The following is a 21,771-nucleotide window of genomic DNA, read 5'->3' on the forward strand; positions in this document are numbered from 1 at the left end:
GTGAGCGAGAAAGTGTATCTTGGCGAGCTTTAGCATTTATATTACATTTGAAAGTGATGACTATCAAAACACAGATTAATTACTGAAATATTATTGTAAAGTTTTTCCTCCATTGAATAGTTTCAAGTCTGAAAACCTTACAAAAATTAATCTCATATTCATGTGTACAGAACAAAATCATAAAAAATAAAGAAAATTTAAGAAAATTATTCTGCAAATCCCTAGTTTGAAACTATTATTTATATTTACAGATATAAACCCTATACCTGCAGGGACTGAAAGTGATCAGCCTTTGCCACCAGTATAGAGCCAGGCCAGTCGTCACAGCTGTGCAGTCTGACCTTGCTCTATACTGTTGGTAGCTCAGTTTGTTTATTTTTATTTTGATATTGAAATCCCTTAAAATTTGAAAAGACTTTTCCCAATTCAGATCAGGTCAAATCCATTACATAAATTCAACAGGTAAAGGTTAATGCAAACAAGGAGACAAATCATACATAATTATATTTTAGATATTTTTTTTATTGAAAAAAAATATCACAAATTAAAATATCATCAATCACATTGTTATCAATTTTTAATATTTTAACAGTAATAAAGCATACAAAAAATATTACATATACTGTTAAAAAAAAGCATAGTAACAATTGAAAAATAAAATACACACACAAAAAAAAACTTGAACTTAAACCTAGTTAGGCACTTAGATATATGTAACCTAAAATTTATTATACAAAAAAGTTAGCACTTATTTAAGAACACAAATTAATGAGTTAACTGGCAAATTTCTTTGTTTCAGTGAAAAAAAAAAAGAAAAAAAAGTTCAATTGGAATTAAGTCAGAGTATATTAGCAACATAAATAAGAGTAAAATTTGCATCAAATTTTAGCCCTATCTTGATATTTACACCAATAATCATAACGAAATGAAATCTTATCATCCAATATCTGACTAACATAGCTTTGGCTGAACAACAATCATCAAATAAAGTATAATAATATACACACCAAAAAATTTTTCGATAAAAAATGTGCAAGAAAAAAAAAGAATAGGAAAGAAACAAGAAAAAAACCCATAAAAACAATAAAGCACACAAAAAAATCAACAATCACATAAAATGTATCAAATAAAGCATAATAATATACACACCAAAAACTTGTGAATTTTTCGATAAAAAATGTGCACAAAAAAAAAAGAATAAAAAAGAAACAAGGAAAGAAACATAAAAACAAATCAAGCACACAAAAAAATCAACAATCACATACAATGTTTGGCTAAAAGTTTTTTTGAAAAACAAGTTCTGCAACTCCATCCTGTAAGAGTTTGTTCCTTTCTTATACCACAGAGTTATGTCCCTTGCCTTGCATATCATAATGGATTTACATGTTAATGTGAGCTATAAATTATTTTCTATACTAATACTGCTAGGAAGCATCACAGAATTATTTTGAAAAGTTCTTCTATAAACTGTTCAAGTTTTCATTTCTTTAAATATCCGGACAGTCTTCTAGGCAATCCAAATTTCTGAAACAGAAAATGAACAAATATTTAAACATATTTAGACAACATTATTATGATAAGGCATATATCTCAAGTTTGTGTATACAAGTAGGCAATAGAATTCTTTCTGTCATAAAGATTAAGTGATTATGATATAAGACTTTGCCTTAAATTTTTCAAGTGCATTTGGTTTTAAGCAACAGATGCACTTTTTTCTGAGAACATCCTACATGTATTTTCTCTTCTTATAAATGATGGTGCACAGGTGCAGTGATTTTTATTTTGTAAATTTAACCATAAGTTTTTCACAATATTTCATACATACACTCATAGGCAATTACCTAACAAGTCTTCCTGGTTTATACACAAGTACATTGTACAATAATTTTTTTTCACAAGTAACTGGCAACTTCTCCACATAAAACATAATAAACACCAGTAGAGGATGAATGGCATAGAACATATTTTTGTCAAGCAAAACAAAATAACATGACTGTGTCCCAAAACTTAAACTTATCCAATTTCTAAAAGCTCTTAATACTGACCTTGACTTTGTAATTTGTGGCAAAGACATAGTATCTCGTGCCCATGACTTTATTATCTCGTGCCCATGATTTAATTATCTCATGGCCACCACATAGGATCTTGTCCCACAAATTAATTGTCTCTTGCACACAACTTAGAAACTCATGGCCACAACACAGTATCTCATGCCCACCACTTAATTATCTTGTGCGCATGACTTAGTAACTCGTGGCAACGACATAGTACCTCATGCGCACCAGATAAATAAAAACACCCACATGTCACCTCTGTGCCACCATACATAGGTGTTATATCACAAAGATTTTTAAAAGGCCTCTTCCCAATTGAAATTTTCATTAAAATCATGCAGTTTTCCCAAACAATATGAACTTACAAATCTCTTTTTCTTCCTAAATATGCAATTTTAGCAATAATCTTTTCCTAAAATCAAGAGACTAAGGCTTCTTCCCAATTAAGTGAGAAAAACCACTGCAAATATGGTCATATGGCAGTACTAATAAAGGATTTTAAATGACCATAGACAAGCTAGCTGGATAGATTCCTCATATTTAACACTTCTATTCCATCCCACAGTTATATGGGACAAGTTAATACATAAAACAAAAGCATAAAGTAATGGACCTCAATACAACATGCCAAAATACCTGAAAAGTATCTAGTTTAAAAATACTGCACAAAAAAAAAGCATACTAAATTTGTATCACGGTAGCACATTTTAATAACACAACTTTAATATTTGAGATTTTTGCAAAATGATAGGAAGCATATAAGCTATAACTTAAAACGGCATCATACATTATATTAATTAGATTTATAATAAAATACCGTATTATACATGTTAGCCACAACATGGTAGTTTATTTCAAGTCACTAGTTATTATTGATTAATGAAAAACACATTAAATAAGGACTGTTAAGTTTAACACAATCATGCTCTTCTACAGTAAATAAGTGATAATAAATGTCCTGCCAACTTCTTTGTCAAAAAACTTTGTATTAAACTCATTTGGCATGCACAAAATTAATTAAAACATTTTTATTACACTGATGTCTAGTAATATGTCATTTATTTTTAACCACAAACAATATGATTTACAAACATCTATTAGTTTTTGTAATTAATTTGAACCCTCAGAACACTACTAGCCTAAATTCAAAGAGAATGAAATCCCTTATATAAACATTGGAGACATCTAAACTTACTGAAAGATAAAGTTGAAACTTTTGCACTAAAGTTAAATAATTACACTACATGTATACAGGGTTTTCAAAATTCAGATATTTTATTGACGTCTTTTCAAATGTTTTCAGACTTGTATAAACGTGACAGCCCTAAAATTAATAATAAGTTGACATCAACTACATACATGTATATGGCTCTAGATTAGTAAGGGTTTATAGTATAAAGTTGTTGTCACCACTAAAACCTTACCCATTTCAATATACTGTTATAAGTAATAGACATGTACAATAATCAATAATGTTTTTGTTGTTCTTTTTGGTGGGGGCGGGGGGCTGTTTTATTTTTTTTTTATCAATACTTCTACATTGCATATCAATTACTGTATCAATACAGGAGAAGTACAAAAGGTTAACATGGTACTAAATCTGGTATCAATCTTATAATTTTTTTTTTTTCATAAGCAAACAGCACAGTTTTGATGTATGATTTGCAGCAATGACAGTCACATTTGTAAGAAACTGAAAGGTACTTCTAATATTCAAAATATTACATCAGTAAGAGTTTAAAGTTGGGCTCTTACCATATTTAGAAAAGACTACATTGTACATGTGTATGGGAATATAGACATTTTCTAAATAATAACAATGACCTACTATTATATGCTTATATGTACATTCTAAACACTGTCTCATATATACAACATTTATAACAATCATGCACTAGTTTTGGAACGAAAATCACAACTTTGTACTGTATATAGAATGTTTACACATTACACAGTTAAGTATGTAAGGGGAGGTAACTCATGCTGACAAACTAAACTAAATTCTGTACTCACTTATTACTTGTGCAGCTATATATACAAGAGGCAAAAGAAGCATATAAAACATAATTTAAGCATTACAAAGCATTAACATATAAGGATAAGCACTAGTCAAACTGTAATATCATTGTCAAAATATATATTTATACTGACTAAAGCTGTCATTGAATATTGCAATATTGTTATATCATCAATATTCATAAATAATCATCTTTTGATTCAAAATCAATTCACAATTTAGAAAATCTATACAATTAAAAAATCTCTTGCTGTATTGTGCAAAATTAATATTGTTTCTATTTCACTTCTCTTTTTAGTGCCTAACTTGAATGTTGTCTTATCTTGTCTATGTGATAAAGAAAACAAGCATGCATAACACAATGCCAACAGTTTATAACACACATATATAAGTAGTTTTCACTGTTTTTAGCTATATGTTTTGATATATCTATATCATTGACATTCTGCTTTAGAATTTTCCTTCAATTACAGCCCTAGTACATATAAAAAAGACCTGGATTCATCAAAATTTTAAGTCTGAAATTTAGACCTTGGCATTTATATGGTAAATATTCTGTAGATTTCTTTAACTGTAATAAAATCTACAATATTTAGATATTATAAGATAATACAGCAAAGTATCTTTAATCTTATTGACACATCAAATATAGTAAACAATAAAAATTTGTTCACAAAAATATATTTTTTATATAAATCAATTTCACATATTATAAATGTTGGTGGATACAGGTCAAGGAGGGTTTAAGCATTAATGGCAACATTACTAGGTAGTAACTAAATAATTCCAAGGATATCAACATATTAACAAAATACATGTACACTCTTTCTATCAAATACAATAGGAAAACTCATATTCATTTTGTCTTACTCTACTCTAAAATTTAAGATTTTATGCAAAATGATTCAAACGCTAAATAAAAAGAGGGCAATTTAAAATAACCTGCAGAAAAAATTAATCATCAATAAATTTTAAGAAATCGTTTAATTTGTTCACTTGACTTTTTTACTGGTGGTATGCACAAGTAAGCATTGCTGCTAGCATTCAAAAGAGATAAACACTTCTTGGTAATCAGGTATGCTTTCACAATAGCTAAATTTGGTACAGATCTGCTGAAATAATTTCATATTTATTTTTTTAAACAGCTAGAGGTAATAAATACACTCCTATGCCACAAATGTTACCCAAATTCAAATTAAGTTCATAACAGAAAATTATAACAGAAAATTCAAATTTCAAAGCAGGACCAAGTCTATTATACCTGTATAAATTATGCTGGGTAAATCTCTAATAAATTAAAACATGCTTACTCCATATACAATAATTATTCTCAGAATAAAGGTCAAGAAGGCTACTAATCTCATTAAATTTATCCTATTCTTATGCATTCACATTTAAATTGTTCAAAAATGGAAGAAAAAAAACTGTACAAATTTAATAACATAAAACCACAACCATTGCAAAATATACGGTTAATAATGAATTACATGTACAAATAGTAAAAAATATTAAAATACAAAATGCCAAACAAGAAATTTTCATCTGTATAATTGATGATAAATACTGCAATAAACCCACTGCATATAAAATGATGATAATGATAACATTAAAACATAGAGAGCAGCTGTAGTAAATAAATAGTAAAGAAAACAAAAAGATGAAAACTATACCTGTCGTTTTCTTCTCTTAATGAAAAAACAAAACAAAATAATACACAAGAAAGAAGCCATCAATTTCATTCATGCAAAAAATTGCACTACTATACAGGGGAAATATTGTATTATACATTTTTTACAGTTTTTTAATTGTTTTTTTTTGTTGTTGATAAAATGTCTTTTTTTCTTCTTATTTCTAGGCTTAATAGAATGTTGTTATTTGCACAGGGCAGTTTTTGAAGCTAGTATAGCCTTAAAGCCTTTTTATATATCCTCATACGTAACTAGCATAATTATATACTAAGTTAAAGAATTCAAATATGATTTTAATCACTGAAAGTTTAAGGGTTAAATTTGCTAACAAGTATTATTGCATGTTTAAGATAGCACTACCATCTTCACACAGTTAGTGTTCAGTTAATTGGCCAATGCTTAAAGCAAAAAATTAATTGGCCAATGCTCAAAGCCAAACAAAAAAGTAAGCTTGACATATAGTTCAAAATTAAATAATGATAATACAAAACAAGAAACATGGCAATGCCATGAAACCAGGTTTTCAATTATCACCATTGTAGATAAATATGTTGTATTTGAAATACAAATACAAGCAACAAACAATGTAACTATGTGCAATGTAAAACATGAATAATGTAGGAGGAATTGCCACTGAAGAAGTGTTCACTATAATATTATGTATAAGGAAAAAAACAAAGGGCCATAATTAGGTCAAAAACTATCCAATCACAAAACCCCGACAATATGTGCCAGGGTGCTTGATGACAAAGCTTCTGTGAAAGTTTGAACAAAATCCGTTGAGAAATGTAGGACGAGTTCAGCACAGAAGAATTTGTTCACTATAATTATATTGATAATTCTGTATAATGAAAAACAAGTTACAAAGTAGACATGAAATAATATATCATATCTTTTTTAAATTACCTCCAAAGATGATATGACCTTTGACTGCCAAATCAAGTTAAAATCATGTAAACAGGATTTTCAATGTTAATGTCACTGTGACCTTGACCTTGGAGCCAGCCATGCGGAACATGCGTTCTGCACGTCATCTTGATGTGGTAAACATTTGTCTGAAGTTTCATCAAAATTCTTCAAAGGGTTGAAGAGTTACAGAGCGGACAGGATTTTCAATATTTTCAATGTTAATGTCACTGTGACCTTGACCTTGGAGCCAGCCATGCGGAACATGCGTTCTGCACGTCATCTTGATGTGGTAAACATTTGTCTGAAGTTTCATCAAAATTCTTCAAAGGGTTGAAGAGTTACAGAGCGGACACAATTTCGTTTGACGCCCGCCTGCCCATCCGCCCATCCGCCCGCCATACCCCAATCTAATAACCAGGATTTTCAAAATTGAAAACCTGGTTAATAAAGGCCAAATATTTAAAATCAGAAAGCAAAGCATTGTATAACCTCTACAACAGAAAAAAATCAGCAATGCAAAAATAAGCTAACTTGATATTTTAGTTAACTTCAGTTAACCTATTATTGAAATATCTGTGTTCCTATGCTGGTAAAATCTCAGAAACTGGAGCCTCTCTTCAATCATAAATTCAGATGATAAAGTTGGCTGATAAAACTTTTTGAAGACTAATATAGAGGGCATTCTTTAATTTTTTGGAGAAAAAACATTAGTGAAAGCAAAAATGCTCTTATCTTTAGAAAGCAATTGATAATTATCAAATTCTGATCATATAAATGAATTTTATCACCAACATTCATCCACATTGATTCCAAACACTAGTCATACAGAGATTTTACCTAATGACTATTAGGAACACAAATACTTCAGTTAGATTAAAGATAGAAATCGTAGTTAGGATATTATACCTCAGTTGAAGGAGACATCTTGAACTTTGTGGCCAGTGACGTGAGATTATCCTCCTCCTCACCGTCACTCTCTGTCACATACTGGTCATCATCATCATCATCATCACCTTCATCATCACCATCATCACCTTGATCTTCAGCTTCATCATCATGGTAATCCTCTTCGGGAAGATGAAACTGCACACTTTGTATACCAGCGATACTTTTGTCTGGAGGGCCAGACGCATGTTGATTGATGTCTGACACTAGAACCTCTTCTTCGTCATATGAATCTAACATTATAACACTAAACATTAGCCACTGATATTGTAACATACTGTCACACAGCTTATAAATTTAAATTGAGAAAAAAAATCAGTTGATTTTGAAAAAAGAAAGCAAAAGCAATTTCTTGTTTGAACCTGTATTTACACTGTGAGATGTAAAGGACAATCATTAAGCTTACTATGTGACTACTTATATCTATTTGGAGGATAGTCAATAAGAAAGTTTAGAAAGTTAAAGGCATATATATGTACCCCCCCCCTGCCCCCCAGTATATAGCCATATCAGCATGAACATTTTTTGGCTCTCTGTCCAAATTCATTTACAGTACTGTTTGTGTGTTTGTTTGTTCCTTGTATGTTTGTTTGTCATTTGTTTCTGTTTTTCAGTATGTGTCAATTAAACAGAATAATGGTTTTGAAGCACAGTAAAATTACTTATCAAAAGGACAGGCAAATTCAAAACAAAAAAATCAAATCTGATGATGTTAATGGTAATAATGACTGGTCTAAGCCACCAATTAAGAAACAAGTAACTACATCTCAGCAAAACAGCTGCCCAGTTTAAATATTTTGATACCAAAATCACCTAAAATACTCTTTTATATTCATGGCAGGGCAAATCCAATGTATAAATTTAGCAGGAAGTAGGTTCAATTTATTTTTATGATCAAAACTATACCTGAAACTTCATCATCATCATCATTATCATAAATTGATACAGAGCTGGTAGGTTCATCAATCTTGGAAACAAGCTCTGCCAAGTCTGTAAAGTAGGTCAACCGTGGAGCATGACCCACCTGAAACACATTTATAACTTAAATCTTTACCATGCTGAATATCTTATATTGACTTCTCCATCTTTCAATCTAAACTTAAACATTTATCCTTTTTATGGAAATTTTCAAAATAAGTAGTGACTGAATAGTGAACAGTGCAGACAATGATCAGGTGAAACAAATAAGCTGGCTGATCTTGGGTCTGCACTGGTCACATGGGTATATTCAGTTCCTGCAAGCAGGCTAAGATTGAATATTGTAACAATTACAGACATTATCTCTAGATCAAAAGTCAATAATTCTTAACAAATATAAGTGTATAAGCTGTCATATATCTTTACTTATTCAATGCAGCATAAAGGAGATTTTTGCTTTTACAATAATGAATATCAATACTTACTTTCATTGATGAAAAATATATTTTGTGTTAAATGCAAAGGTTTTTTTTTTGGCTTTTAACTAAATATCAAGTATTTTTAGCAACATTTTTCAACATAGCATGTTTTGGTAACAGAGTACATGTATGTCCTTGTGTATCTATTACCTTCTATGCTCGGTACTGCCAATAAATATCTTTAAAAACTTACATCAGGGTCAGAAGATCTTGATGGTAGATGTTTCCTTTCTAAACATTTCTTGTCCTGGAATAGTTTACTGATAAGCCCACCTTTCTCCCAGCCTGTCAACATTGTCTTACCATGATTATATCCAACATCCTAAACATATAAAATATACCAAATATAGTTATCATAAAAATACTACAGTTACCATACAATATACCAAATATTGTTACCGTACTATATACTACAGTTACCATACAATTGTTACAGTAACCATACAATATACCAAATATAGTTACCATACAAAATACTACAGTTACCATACAATATACCAAACATTGTTACCGTACAAAATACTACAGTTACCATACAATATACCAAACATTGTTACCGTACTATATACTACAGTTACCATACAATTGTTACAGTAACCATACAATATACCAAATATAGTTACCATACAAAATACTACAGTTACCATACAATATACCAAATATTGTTACCGTACTATATACTACAGTTACCATACAATTGTTACAGTAACCATACAATATACCAAATATAGTTACCATACAAAATACTACAGTTACCATACAATATACCAAATATTGTTACCGTACTATATACTACAGTTACCATACAATTGTTACAGTAACCATACAATATACCAAATATAGTTACCATACTATATACTACAGTTACCATACAATATACCAAATATTGTTACCGTACTATATACTACAGTTACCATACAATTGTTACAGTAACCATACAATATACCAAATATAGTTACCATAACAAGAGGGCCATGATGGCCCTAGATCGCTCACCTGATTTATCAAACTCATCCAAACAATTACCTAGACAAGCATTCTGACCAAGTCTCATGACAGGTGAGTCAAAAATGTGACCACTACAGTGTTAACAAGGATTATCCATATTTGAGCAGTGCGACCTAGTTTTTTACCCAGGTGACACATATTCAAACTTGACCTAGAAATCATCAAAACAAACTTTTAGACCAATTTCAAGGATACTTGGATCAAAACAGTAGCAACTAGAGTGTTAACAAGATTTTTCTATTTTTAGCTCCGGTGACCTAGTTCCACATGCGATTTCGAACTCATCCAAGCAATTACCTATACAAGCATCCTGACCAAGTTTGATGATAACTGAGTCGAAAATGTGACCACTAGAATGTTAACAAGGTTTTTCCATATTTGGGCGGTGTGACCTAGTTTTTTTCATCCAAGATGACCAATGTACGAACTTGACTTAGAAATCATCAAAACAAACTTTCAGACCAATTAACAGAATATTTGGATCACAACAGTAGCCACTAGAGTGTTAACAAGATTTTTCAATTTTTAGCTCCAGTGACCTACTTTTTCATCCGAGATGACCCATGTTCAATTTCTTCCCAGCAATGACCTAGACAAGTTTCCTGACCAAGTTTGATGACAATTGAGTCAAAATTGTGACCACTAGAGTGTTAACAAGGTTTTTTCTATTTTTTAGCTCCTGTGACCTAGTTTTTCATCCGAGATGACCCATGTTCGAACTCATCCGAGCTATCACCTAGACAAGCATCTTGATCAAGTTTGATGATGATTGATGCAAAAATGTGACCACTAGAGTGTTAACAAGGTTTTTCTATTTTTAGCTCCGGTGACCTACTTTTTCATCCGAGATGACCCATGTTCACACTCATCCGAGCTATCAACTAGATAAGCATCCTGACCAAGTTTGATGATGACTGATCCAAAAATGTGACCGCTAGAGTGTTTACAAGGTTTTTTTTTCTATTTTTAGTTCCGGTGACTACTTTTTCATCCGAGATGACCCATGTTCGAACTCATTTGAGCTATCACCTAGACAAGCATCTTGACCAAGTTTGATGATGATTGATGCAAAAATGGTACCGCTAGAGTGTTAACAAGGTTTTTCTATTTTTAGCTCCGGTGACCTACTTTTTCATCCGAGATGACCCATGTTTGAACTCATCCGAGCTATCAACTAGATAAGCATCCTGACCAAGTTTGATGATGATTGATGCAAAAATGTGACCGCTAGAGTGTTAACAAGGTTTTTTTTTCTATTTTTAGCTCCGGTGACTTACTTTTTAATCATAGATGACCCATGTTCGAACTCATCCGAGCTATCACCTAGACAAGCATCTTGACCAAGTTTGATGATGATTGATGCAAAAATGTGACCGCTAGAGTGTTAACAAGGTTTTTCTATTTTTAGCTCCAGTGACCTACTTTTTCATCCGAGATGACCCATGTTCGAACTCATCCCAGCTATCACCTAGACAAACATCCTGACCAAGTTTGATGATGATTGAGGCAAAAATGTGACCTCTAGAGTGTTAACAAGGTTTTTCTATTTTTAGCTCTTGTGACCTAGTTTCTCATCCGAGATGACCCATGTTCGAACTCATCCGAGCTATCAACTAGATAAGCATCCTGACCAAGTTTGATGATGATTGAGGCAAAAATGTGACCGCTAGAGTGTTAACAACTAAATGTGAACGGACGACGGACGACGGACAATCATCGATCCTAAAAGCTCACCCTGAGCATGCTCAGGTGAGCTAAAAATACTACAGTTACCATACAATATACCAAATATTGTTACCGTACTATATACTACAGTTACCATACAATTGTTACAGTAACCATACAATATACCAAATATAGTTACCATACAAAATACTACAGTTACCATACAATATACCAAATATTGTTACCGTACTATATACTACAGTTACCATACAATTGTTACAGTAACCATACAATATACCAAATATAGTTACCATACTATATACTACAGTTACCATACAATATACCAAATATAGTTACCATACAAAATACTACAGTTACCATACAATATACCAAATATTGTTACCATACTATATACTACAGTTACCATACAATTGTTACAATATACCGTATAAGTACTTTTTCTGCGGGAACTTTATTTCTGCTATTTCTGCGGTTCGTAACGACACCGCAGATTTAAAAATCGCAGAAAATTAAGCCTTCCCATAAGTCTATGTCGGAATATGTCAACTACCGGTACTGTATAATTACATTACCCTGTACTGTTATCGGCTTTAAAAGATATGTTTCTTTCTGTCATGAATAAAATATTAAAAAAAATAAATTTACTTGTTCTTTCTGTTTAAATAAATATCATGTTTGTATGATTTTCGCTCACCCTAAGCTTGATTTTTTTGTGAAATAAAACTATTATAGTGTGACGGGTGCAATAAACATACATGTACTTTTGTATTTGTACAATATCTTGTGTTTACGTGCAATTTTACCATTGTTTATTTTCCACACGTCATATTTATACACATGCAGTATTACAATTAATTGTTGTCATTGCACGTTGTTGACTTTTGTTTATTAACGTTTATATACCGATACATGATGATTATGATGAAACACATTATAAGTCGTCTGCATGTTTACCGGAAGTAATGAACATGTTACATCGACAAATCTTGAAATGTTATCTGTTTGTATGGGTTAATTTTGTAAAAATATCTAAATCAAAACGCAGAAATAAAACTCATCAATGCGAGAATGATGACACTGCAGAAATTTAAAACCCCTTATTTTAACAAAAATCGCAGAATATTAAGCCCGCAGAAATAAGTACTTATACGGTAGTTACCATAAAAATACTACAGTTACCATACAATATACCAAATATAGTTACCATACTATATACTACAGTTACCATACAATATACCAAACATTGTTACCGTACTATATACTACAGTTACCATAAAAATACTACAGTTACCATACAATATACCAAATATAGTTGTATCATAGTTTGGAGACCTTTCTGTTGAAAATGTGCCAGGGTTAAATCGTATACATATACATGCACAGTGCGTTAACTGGAGTGCGGGTATTAGTTACCCGCACTCCAGAGCATGCCCATTGATTGGCTCATTTTTGCTGGGGTTTACATATTGTGACGGCAGAGAAAGGGAAAGCGACAGAAATGTCATATTCAGATGTTCGTTCATTGGTTCATTTTTGCCGGGGTTTCATATTGTGACAACAGGGAACGTGCTTTTATGTTTGACTATGATACAAAAGAGAAAGAACACCAAAACACTCGGCAATCTGATTAATACTCGGGGGCTACGCCCCCTCGTATAAATCAGATAGCCTCGTGTTTCGGTGCTCTTTCTACTACTTACCATACTATATACTACAGTTACCATACAATATACCAAATATTGTTACCGTACTATATACTACAGTTACCATACAATTGTTACAGTTACCATACAATATACCAAATATAGTTACCATAAAAATACTACAGTTACCATACATACTATATACTACAGTAACCATACAATATACCAAATATAGTTACTGTACTATATACTACAGTTATCATACAATTGTTACAGTAACCATACAATATACCAAATATAGTTACCATACAATATACTACAGTTACCATACAATATACCAAATATTGTTACCGTACTATATACTACAGTTACCATACAATTGTTACAGTAACCATACAATATACCAAATATAGTTACCATACTATATACTACAGTTACCATACAATATACCAAATATAGTTACCGTACTATATACTACAGTTACCATACAATTGTTACAGTAACCATACAATATACCAAATATAGTTACCATACAAAATACTACAGTTACCATACAATATACCAAATATTGTTACCGTACTATATACTACAGTTACCATACAATTGTTACAGTAACCATACAATATACCAAATATAGTTACCATACTATATACTACAGTTACCATACAATATACCAAATATTGTTACCATACAATATACCTAATACAATTACCATACAATTTACCTAATACAATTACCATACAATTTACCAAATACAATTACCATACAATATACCGAATAGTTACCATACAATATACCAAATACAATTACCATACAATATACCAAATACAGATACCATCAAATATATTAAATACATGTTAATTGGTTTAAACATATTTATTTAGGTTCGCTTGCGAAACAAGTTTTTGCAACTTATATTAATCACTTTCAGGTTCGCTTCCTGGAACCAACCAGTACTGGTGTCATATGAAGAAAGATGGTCGTGACCAGAGTAAGGCTCGATCGAACCGATGATCTCTGGGTTGACAGGCAGACACCTTTACCACTAGGCCACCGCTCTCCTACAATGTTAATTCAATATTCCAAACAATTCATATATGTTATCATTTACATAAAGTAACAATAACTATCTATATTATACCTCATTTGCATACGCCCTTCTATATTTAATATGACGTCATCCGGTCCATAAACCGCATACAGACCGGGGTCGGTCCATAAATCTTATGAAGACCGTTAAAACGTAACTTTCACGACGTGCGAATTTCACGACGACACAAAACAGGCGATAACTGTCAAAATGGCTAGGCGATTCCCCTCTTTATCAGAGACCGATTTATTTAATTTAATTAATAAAATGCAATATTAAAAGATGAGCATGATTTTTTGCTGCATCGCTTGAAAATAATAAAACAGAATCCGACAAGGGTTTGAGATATTGAAATGAACAATTAAAATTATTATTTAAAAGCAAATAATTGTAAAAAAAAAACAGCAAAAAAAAAAACAAAGGAATAAAAGGATTAAATTCGGTATAATATAACAAATAAAACATGGCCTTTCGGGCAAAATGCAAGTTTACGGACTGGTTGGTCAGACCTCGGAAGGTATATGGCCCTCAGCTGCGCTTCGGGCCATATACCTTCCTCAGTCTGACCAACCAGTCCGTAAACTTGCATATTGCCCTCAAGGCCATGTTTTATTTGTTAAATGAATCATGTTGTCACAGTTTTATGCATCTTTATCAGAAATTTATAAATTTTGGATTTTTCTAAGTTAAAGGCTGATTAAATAATGCACTTCTTATAATACTTCAAAACGTAAACAGACTTTCATAGATGTGCAAAATGATTCATCCACATCAAAACAACACCATGAACATCAGCTTCCCGAGTAACTGAGTATTCGATTACATATAACGAGAGACAATCTGCCAACAAACCCCATCAGAAGCAAGTTGTTGTTTCCTTGAGCAAGAAACTTTGCACTCACTGCTCAGTACAAGTTTGTTCCAGACACTGATTTGAGTGTGTTAATAAGGTTATAGCTTCTTACCTGAAATATCATTCTTTATAAACTAATCTGTCCACCTAATGATCAAATTAAATGACAATATAAGAACATAGCTATATCAAAAAGCAAAAATAAGGAGATAAAATTTACCATAATTTCATCAAAGCTTCCAAACTGGAGTGTACCATATTTATCTATAGGTGGTCTAATATATTCACAATAGTCGCTATTCTTCACCAGTTCTAACTGTCTTATACAACTAACATAGGCAAGGCGGGACTGGATTTCCTGCATATCTGGTACCTATAATTGGTATTGATGCAAAAATTTATAATAAAACAAAACATGGATGAAACCATAAATCTTAAATATGAGTAAATTAATTTCACAAACGTAACATGACACTTTATTATAGTGATTAGTCATGATAACATTGTGTTTTAAATATTTATCTATGAATAATTCTAAAATGCTTCACTCTATTTCCCTATCAAACTGATATGGCAATCAAGTGTTTAATTACACAATATATGCACAGCATAAAAAGGAATGCTAACATGTCATATGACGTCAAAATATGTCTTCAATAAACCAAATGATGTCAGAAAAATTACTACGCTCCATGTAGTTCACATATTTTTATTAATTCTCTTTTTTTATTAGCATGTTAGAATAGAAATAGATATTAATTTTTCTTGCATTATAGTGTAATAATGCATGGTTAATTATTTAAGCCTTTGTGATTATATTCCTTCGCATTTGAACTCTTACAGTGCATTATTCTACAACAATGCACTGAAATTGATATCTATGAGAAATTAGAAACAGAAAATCACTTTTTAATCATGTTTTAAAACACAACATCAGCATTCTGCCTATCATTAAACAGTAGCGGAAGATGAAATTATAAGACTATTGATTACCCTGACAGGTGCTGCCCATGGATTCCATCGTTTCCATAGTAACCACCAGCCTGACAATTTATCACCATAGTTTGTTAGTTCAGTACTGTCTATACTACCTACATCTACAGCAAATATAGACTGGGCTCCAAAACTTCTCATCACATCAGCTGTTAGTAATTATATACACACCATCAATAAAATTATATAAAAAAATAATTATAGTTTTAAACACATTTTCAACCTCAAAAAATGTTCTTTTACAACACTAAAAGGTTGAAACTTTTGATATGTAATAGATAAAGGAAGGTCTTTCAAAGAATGTACAATTTTGGACAACAGAAAGTAAAAATTCATATCAACAGGTAAGAAGATGGACAAGAGCTGTCGGTAGGACAGCATGCTCGACTATTCTTAGTGCTTGATAGTAAAAAAAATGCCTGATACAGTTACCTCCTCCTGTTTACAGGTTGGGGTCATGATGGTGAACAAGTGTGCAAAGTTTCAAAGCCATATGTCAATGGACTTTGAAAATATTTGAACTATTACAAAAACTTTAACGTAAATTCTAAGTCGAAAAAGGGGCATAATTCTGTCAAAATGCTTGATAGAGTTACCTCCTCCTGTTTACAGGTTGGGGTCATGATGTTGAACAAGTGTGCAAAGTTTCAAAGCCATATGTCAATGGACTTTGAAAATATTTGAACTATTACAAAAACTTTAACGTAAATTCTAAGTCGAAAAAGGGGCATAATTCTGTCAAAATGCTTAATAGAGTTACCTCCTGCTGTTTACAGGTTGGGGTCATGATGTTGAACAAGTGTGCAAAGTTTCAAAGCCATATGTCAATGGACTTTGAAAATATTTGAACTATTACAAAAACTTTAACGTAAATTCTAAGTCGAAAAAGGGGCATAATTCTGTCAAAATGCTTAATAGAGTTACCTCCTGCTGTCTACAGGTTGGGGTCATGATGTTGAACAAGTGTGCAAAGTTTCAAAGCCATATGTCTATGGACTTTGAAAATATTTGAACTATTACAAAAACTTTAACGTAAATTCTAAGTCGAAAAAGGGGCATAATTCTGTCAAAATGCTTGATAGAGTTACCTCCTCCTGTCTACAGGTTGGGGTCATGATGGTGAACAAGTGTGCAAAGTTTCAAAGCCATATGTCAATGGACTTTGAAAATATTTGAACTATTACAAAAACTTTAACATAAGTGGTTACGCCGACGCCGACGCTCGGGTGACTGCAATAGCTCTACTTATTCTTATCGAATAGTCGAGCTAAAAATGGGAAAACATAGGTGAAATAACTATTCACAAATGTGAAAACAAACTATAGCACATAATTATCTTTTATTCAAAGTTCATCAGATTCTGGAAAGAGGCTTTGTTCAAATGGTAAGAAAGGAAGTGTCTACAAACAGAAAGATGAAATTATAAAATGAATCCACTTGTCAACTCCCAAAATTTCCATTTTTATTTTCTCTTTTTAATGATGTCCTGTAATTTCCTCTTTTTTTATGAGGTTTAAATATGTATGTTAAATTAATGAAGATAACTATTATACCTGGTAAATTGTTAACATAACCTCCATCTAGCAGTAGATGACCATCTATAGGATCACATAATGGTGGTAGATAACCTGCTAGTGTCATACTGGCTCGTACATAACGCCACAGACTTCCTATAACAATATAAATACATATCATATCATACAATTTCTAGTTAAACTATCACTGTATGGTTAGTATGGAGTAAAATAATATTTGAAATTATCATTTTCTAATTGACAATAATCAATTCTCAGACATGGTATTTCATTAAAGCTTTTAACATACATTAATTACAACTTTAACATTGGCCTATCAATAACTGTTCCAAGTATTTAAGGAAATTTGACAAAATATTAGTACAGCGTTTATCATAAGCTTTTTTCCCATTCTTCATAAATTTCCAAAGATTTAACCATATCATGAAAGAGCAACAACTCTGATAGCACACCATACATTTCTGGCACCAACCTTCCATTAGCTTGACAGCTTCCTTACATGGCAGGAATCCATCTTACAACAATTCTAGGTTAGGAACCTTAACCAGTCAGCCATGGAGGCCCCAGACCTAACACTATACAGTACTTTATCTATGTTCATTAAACAATACATACCATGTGTATGTACCCTCATCTGTGACATATTTAGATCGGTACTAATACAGAAATATGGTATCCATAGATCTTCAATCTGACGATCCTTAAATGTACTCTCTATACCCTCATTAAATGAACTTCCTGAAAATATAATATATCATTAGTTTATTACTTTAAATATATTTATTTTAGCTTGATTGCAAAACAAGTTCTTGCAACTTATATTAATCACTTACAAGTCCGCTTCCTGGAACTAACCAGTACTAGTGTCGTCACATGAGGGATCATGATCGTGACCCAAGTAAGGCTCAAAGCCATGCATGATTCCTAGGTTGAGAGGCAGACACCTTAACCACTAGGTCACCACAGGTTAGCAATAAAATGGAAGCTTCTGTTTCAGAGGAGCAACATTTAAAGTGAATTGGTCTATTTAAATTTAACATTTGCTATATAAATATATTAAATATCCCATCAAGTATCTCACACTTGCCAACATGTTCCATGTATAATTCTTTCATGTTTTGGTCTTATGTCTATTACATATGATATGATATCACAGTAATTATTCAATGTATTAGAGGCGTTCCATTGTAGAATCACTAATAATTATCTTTATTCAGTGAATTAATAAAATACTTTTATAAATAAACTAGATTTACACTAAACAATCAAGCACTATAGATATAAAAAGATTACCTGTGAACATTGATGCTACTGGATATGTCAGATCAAATATCTTACTTGCTATTGATGTCATTTTCTGTAATAAAACAAGAAAATGCAACAAAGAACTATTTGAACAATTTTTAACAATACAAATAGTCAGAATTGTTCTGCAAATTCAACTCATGAACATAAATATCACTTGGTATATATTCATCATATTATTCTTTCAATAAACCCAGTTTCTTAAACAGTCCAATCTCTGTAAGCAAACACCTTATAGGAGACAAAAAGTTTTTTTTCTGAAATGTGTTGCTGTAGAAAGATTTTATTTATTGTTAATTCTTACTTTCATAAGAATTAATATTCTTGTAGTGTGGTAACTGCTCCATAGAAAGCCTGTCTGTAGAGGTTGAACTTTAAATATCAAAAGTTGTAGTCTCTGTTGATGGAGGTTGGCCAGTAAATATATTCTAGTTGCTCTATGCTTATGGCATAGGGCTGTCAATGCAGTCTCATCTCTGGCATTCAAAGAGTCAAGAGCAAACATAATAATCATTAGTGTTGTAGATATAAAATATAAATTAAATCATACTAACCATTGACCATTCTCTGGCCCGCTGTATAAACCTGGTATGATTCACCTCCTCACACCACAGTGCTCCCATAAATGATCCTATACTGGTCCCACCAACAATATCTATAGGTATCTTTGCCTCAATCATAGCTCGTATAATACCAATATGAGATAGTCCTCTGTTAACATATAAAACATTTTATAATTGTAGCATTGTAATATATTATTGCATCTTTTATTAATCATTTACAATATTTATTAAATGTACATGTATCATTCTTAATGTTAGAAGAAATAAGATAAAATTAAAGAAACCATATTCTAAATTAACTATGTCATTATGTTATTTTATAAAAAAAAAGGTTTTTTCAGACCTGTAATTTTGTTAATTAGAACCCTCCACTCATAGAACTATTTTGAATAAGTTAAGTAACATAAAGTTTATCCCAGAGTTAAGGTTGTAGTTCTTGTCTCTATTTTTTATATTTTAAGCTAACATTTTTAACATATTAGCACAATGACACAACATATTTCACAGTGATTCAACATTCTTCGATTTCATAGTGAAACAATATTCTTTGATCTCATAGTGAAACAACATTCTTCGATTTCATAGTGAAACAACATTCTTCGATTTCATAGTGAAACACATTCTTCGATTTCATAGTGAAACAACATTCTTCGATTTCATAGTGAAACACATTCTTCGATTTCATAGTGAAACAACATTCTTCGATTTCATAGTGAAACACATTCTTTCGATTTCATAGTGAAACACATTCTTCGATCTCATAGTGAAACAACATTCTTCGATTTCATAGTGAAACAACATTCTTCGATTTCATAGTGAAACACATTCTTCGATTTCATAGTGAAACACATTCTTCGATTTCATAGTGAAACAACATTCTTCGATTTCATAGTGAAACACATTCTTCGATCTCATAGTGAAACAACATTCTTCGATTTCATAGTGAAACAACATTCTTCGATTTCATAGTGAAACACATTCTTCGATTTCATAGTGAAACAACATTCTTCGATTTCATAGTGAAACACATTCTTTCGATTTCATAGTGAAACAACATACAAGCAAAATTGTTTTTCATTAATTAAGCACTAGGAAACAGCATATCAAGCAACAAATATTTAAATCCCTCTCACCTGGCCCCTCCTCCACCCAGCACAAGACCTACAGATGTTCCAGTTAGAAACCTAGCTAGCCTGCTCATATCTGACATACGATCTGCTTTCGTCTTACTTAACTCCTCATATACTTGTGTCTGAAAATATATATATATGAATAATAGTCCTTGATCGTGAAGCAAATGGTTACATCTTATTTCTCATACTCCCCATTTGCATTGTGAATATTTATTTATTTTGTCAAACCTGTTCAAACAAAAAACTGAGTTATATATATATTTTTCATAACCTCTATTGAGTAGAAAGCTTGAAAGCTTATTTGGACCATTCTTCAGCTTGCTTCCTGTAACTACTGGTGTCATATAAGGAAATGTTGTTAATACCTACAAGGGCCCAAACCCCATTATCCATGGGTTGAGAGGCAGACACCTTCACTTCTAAGCCACCTCTCCCTTTAACACAACTTAAGGTCAATCAAAGTTTGCACAAGTTTTCTGAATAAATATGCATTGTACATGTATATAATTATGCAACATTATCAGCTGACAAAAAAATGAAGAAGCAGTGAAGAGTCAATTAAAGTGCTGAAGCATTGCAGTTATAAAATTAACAGAAAAACCGTAAATCATACATGTTAATTAGCATGTTACCAGCCAGGAATTACTAGAGAGAAAAGCAATTACAAACAAGTTATATAAACATGTTAATGTACCATTTTAGCTATAGATCGTTTACTGAAGACACGTTTAGGACAGCGTATATGATGATGAGATGAGCACCAACCACGAGCGTTCAGCCACTCTACGGTACCTTGAGGATAATCGGCATCTTCTTGGTGAAGTAATACAAGCTCTTTCTGGGCTCGAACATCTATCGTCTCCATCTGTTGCTCCAACTAGAAATGTACATACAATAATTGTATTTATATCCACTATTCTTGTTTATGTTTTATATTAAAACTGGATATTTG

General features: G+C 31.7%; 1 protein-coding gene across 4 annotated transcripts in view; it reads right to left on the reverse strand.

Moving 5' to 3' along the window:
• Window positions 1-1,093: 1,093 nt before the first annotated feature.
• The window catches only part of LOC132719703 (patatin-like phospholipase domain-containing protein 7), a 39,560-nt gene continuing 18,882 nt past the window's right edge, over window positions 1,094-21,771 (reverse strand). For 2 of the 4 annotated variants that reach the window (XM_060703540.1, XM_060703542.1), the window contains 13 exons: window positions 21,514-21,696; window positions 20,820-20,938; window positions 19,678-19,834; window positions 19,112-19,175; window positions 18,434-18,556; window positions 17,837-17,953; window positions 16,284-16,432; window positions 15,511-15,663; window positions 9,204-9,332; window positions 8,520-8,637; window positions 7,575-7,846; window positions 5,742-5,756; window positions 1,094-1,524 (listed from right to left, as the gene is read on the reverse strand). In XM_060703540.1, the coding sequence (XP_060559523.1) occupies window positions 1,480-1,524; window positions 5,742-5,756; window positions 7,575-7,846; window positions 8,520-8,637; window positions 9,204-9,332; window positions 15,511-15,663; window positions 16,284-16,432; window positions 17,837-17,953; window positions 18,434-18,556; window positions 19,112-19,175; window positions 19,678-19,834; window positions 20,820-20,938; window positions 21,514-21,696 (1,644 nt within the window). In that variant the 3' untranslated portion in view covers window positions 1,094-1,479. Of the gene's footprint in view, window positions 1,525-4,067; window positions 4,083-5,741; window positions 5,757-7,574; window positions 7,847-8,519; window positions 8,638-9,203; window positions 9,333-15,510; window positions 15,664-16,283; window positions 16,433-17,836; window positions 17,954-18,433; window positions 18,557-19,111; window positions 19,176-19,677; window positions 19,835-20,819; window positions 20,939-21,513; window positions 21,697-21,771 lie in introns of all 4 variants that reach the window. The other 2 variants (XM_060703543.1, XM_060703541.1) reach the window with 2 other exon arrangements.

The sequence above is a fragment of the Ruditapes philippinarum genome, unplaced genomic scaffold (genome assembly GCF_026571515.1).
Source record: "Ruditapes philippinarum isolate M1 unplaced genomic scaffold, ASM2657151v2 ctg3598_1_1_1_1, whole genome shotgun sequence".
In the NCBI taxonomy this organism is placed as follows: Eukaryota; Metazoa; Mollusca; class Bivalvia; order Venerida; family Veneridae; genus Ruditapes; species Ruditapes philippinarum.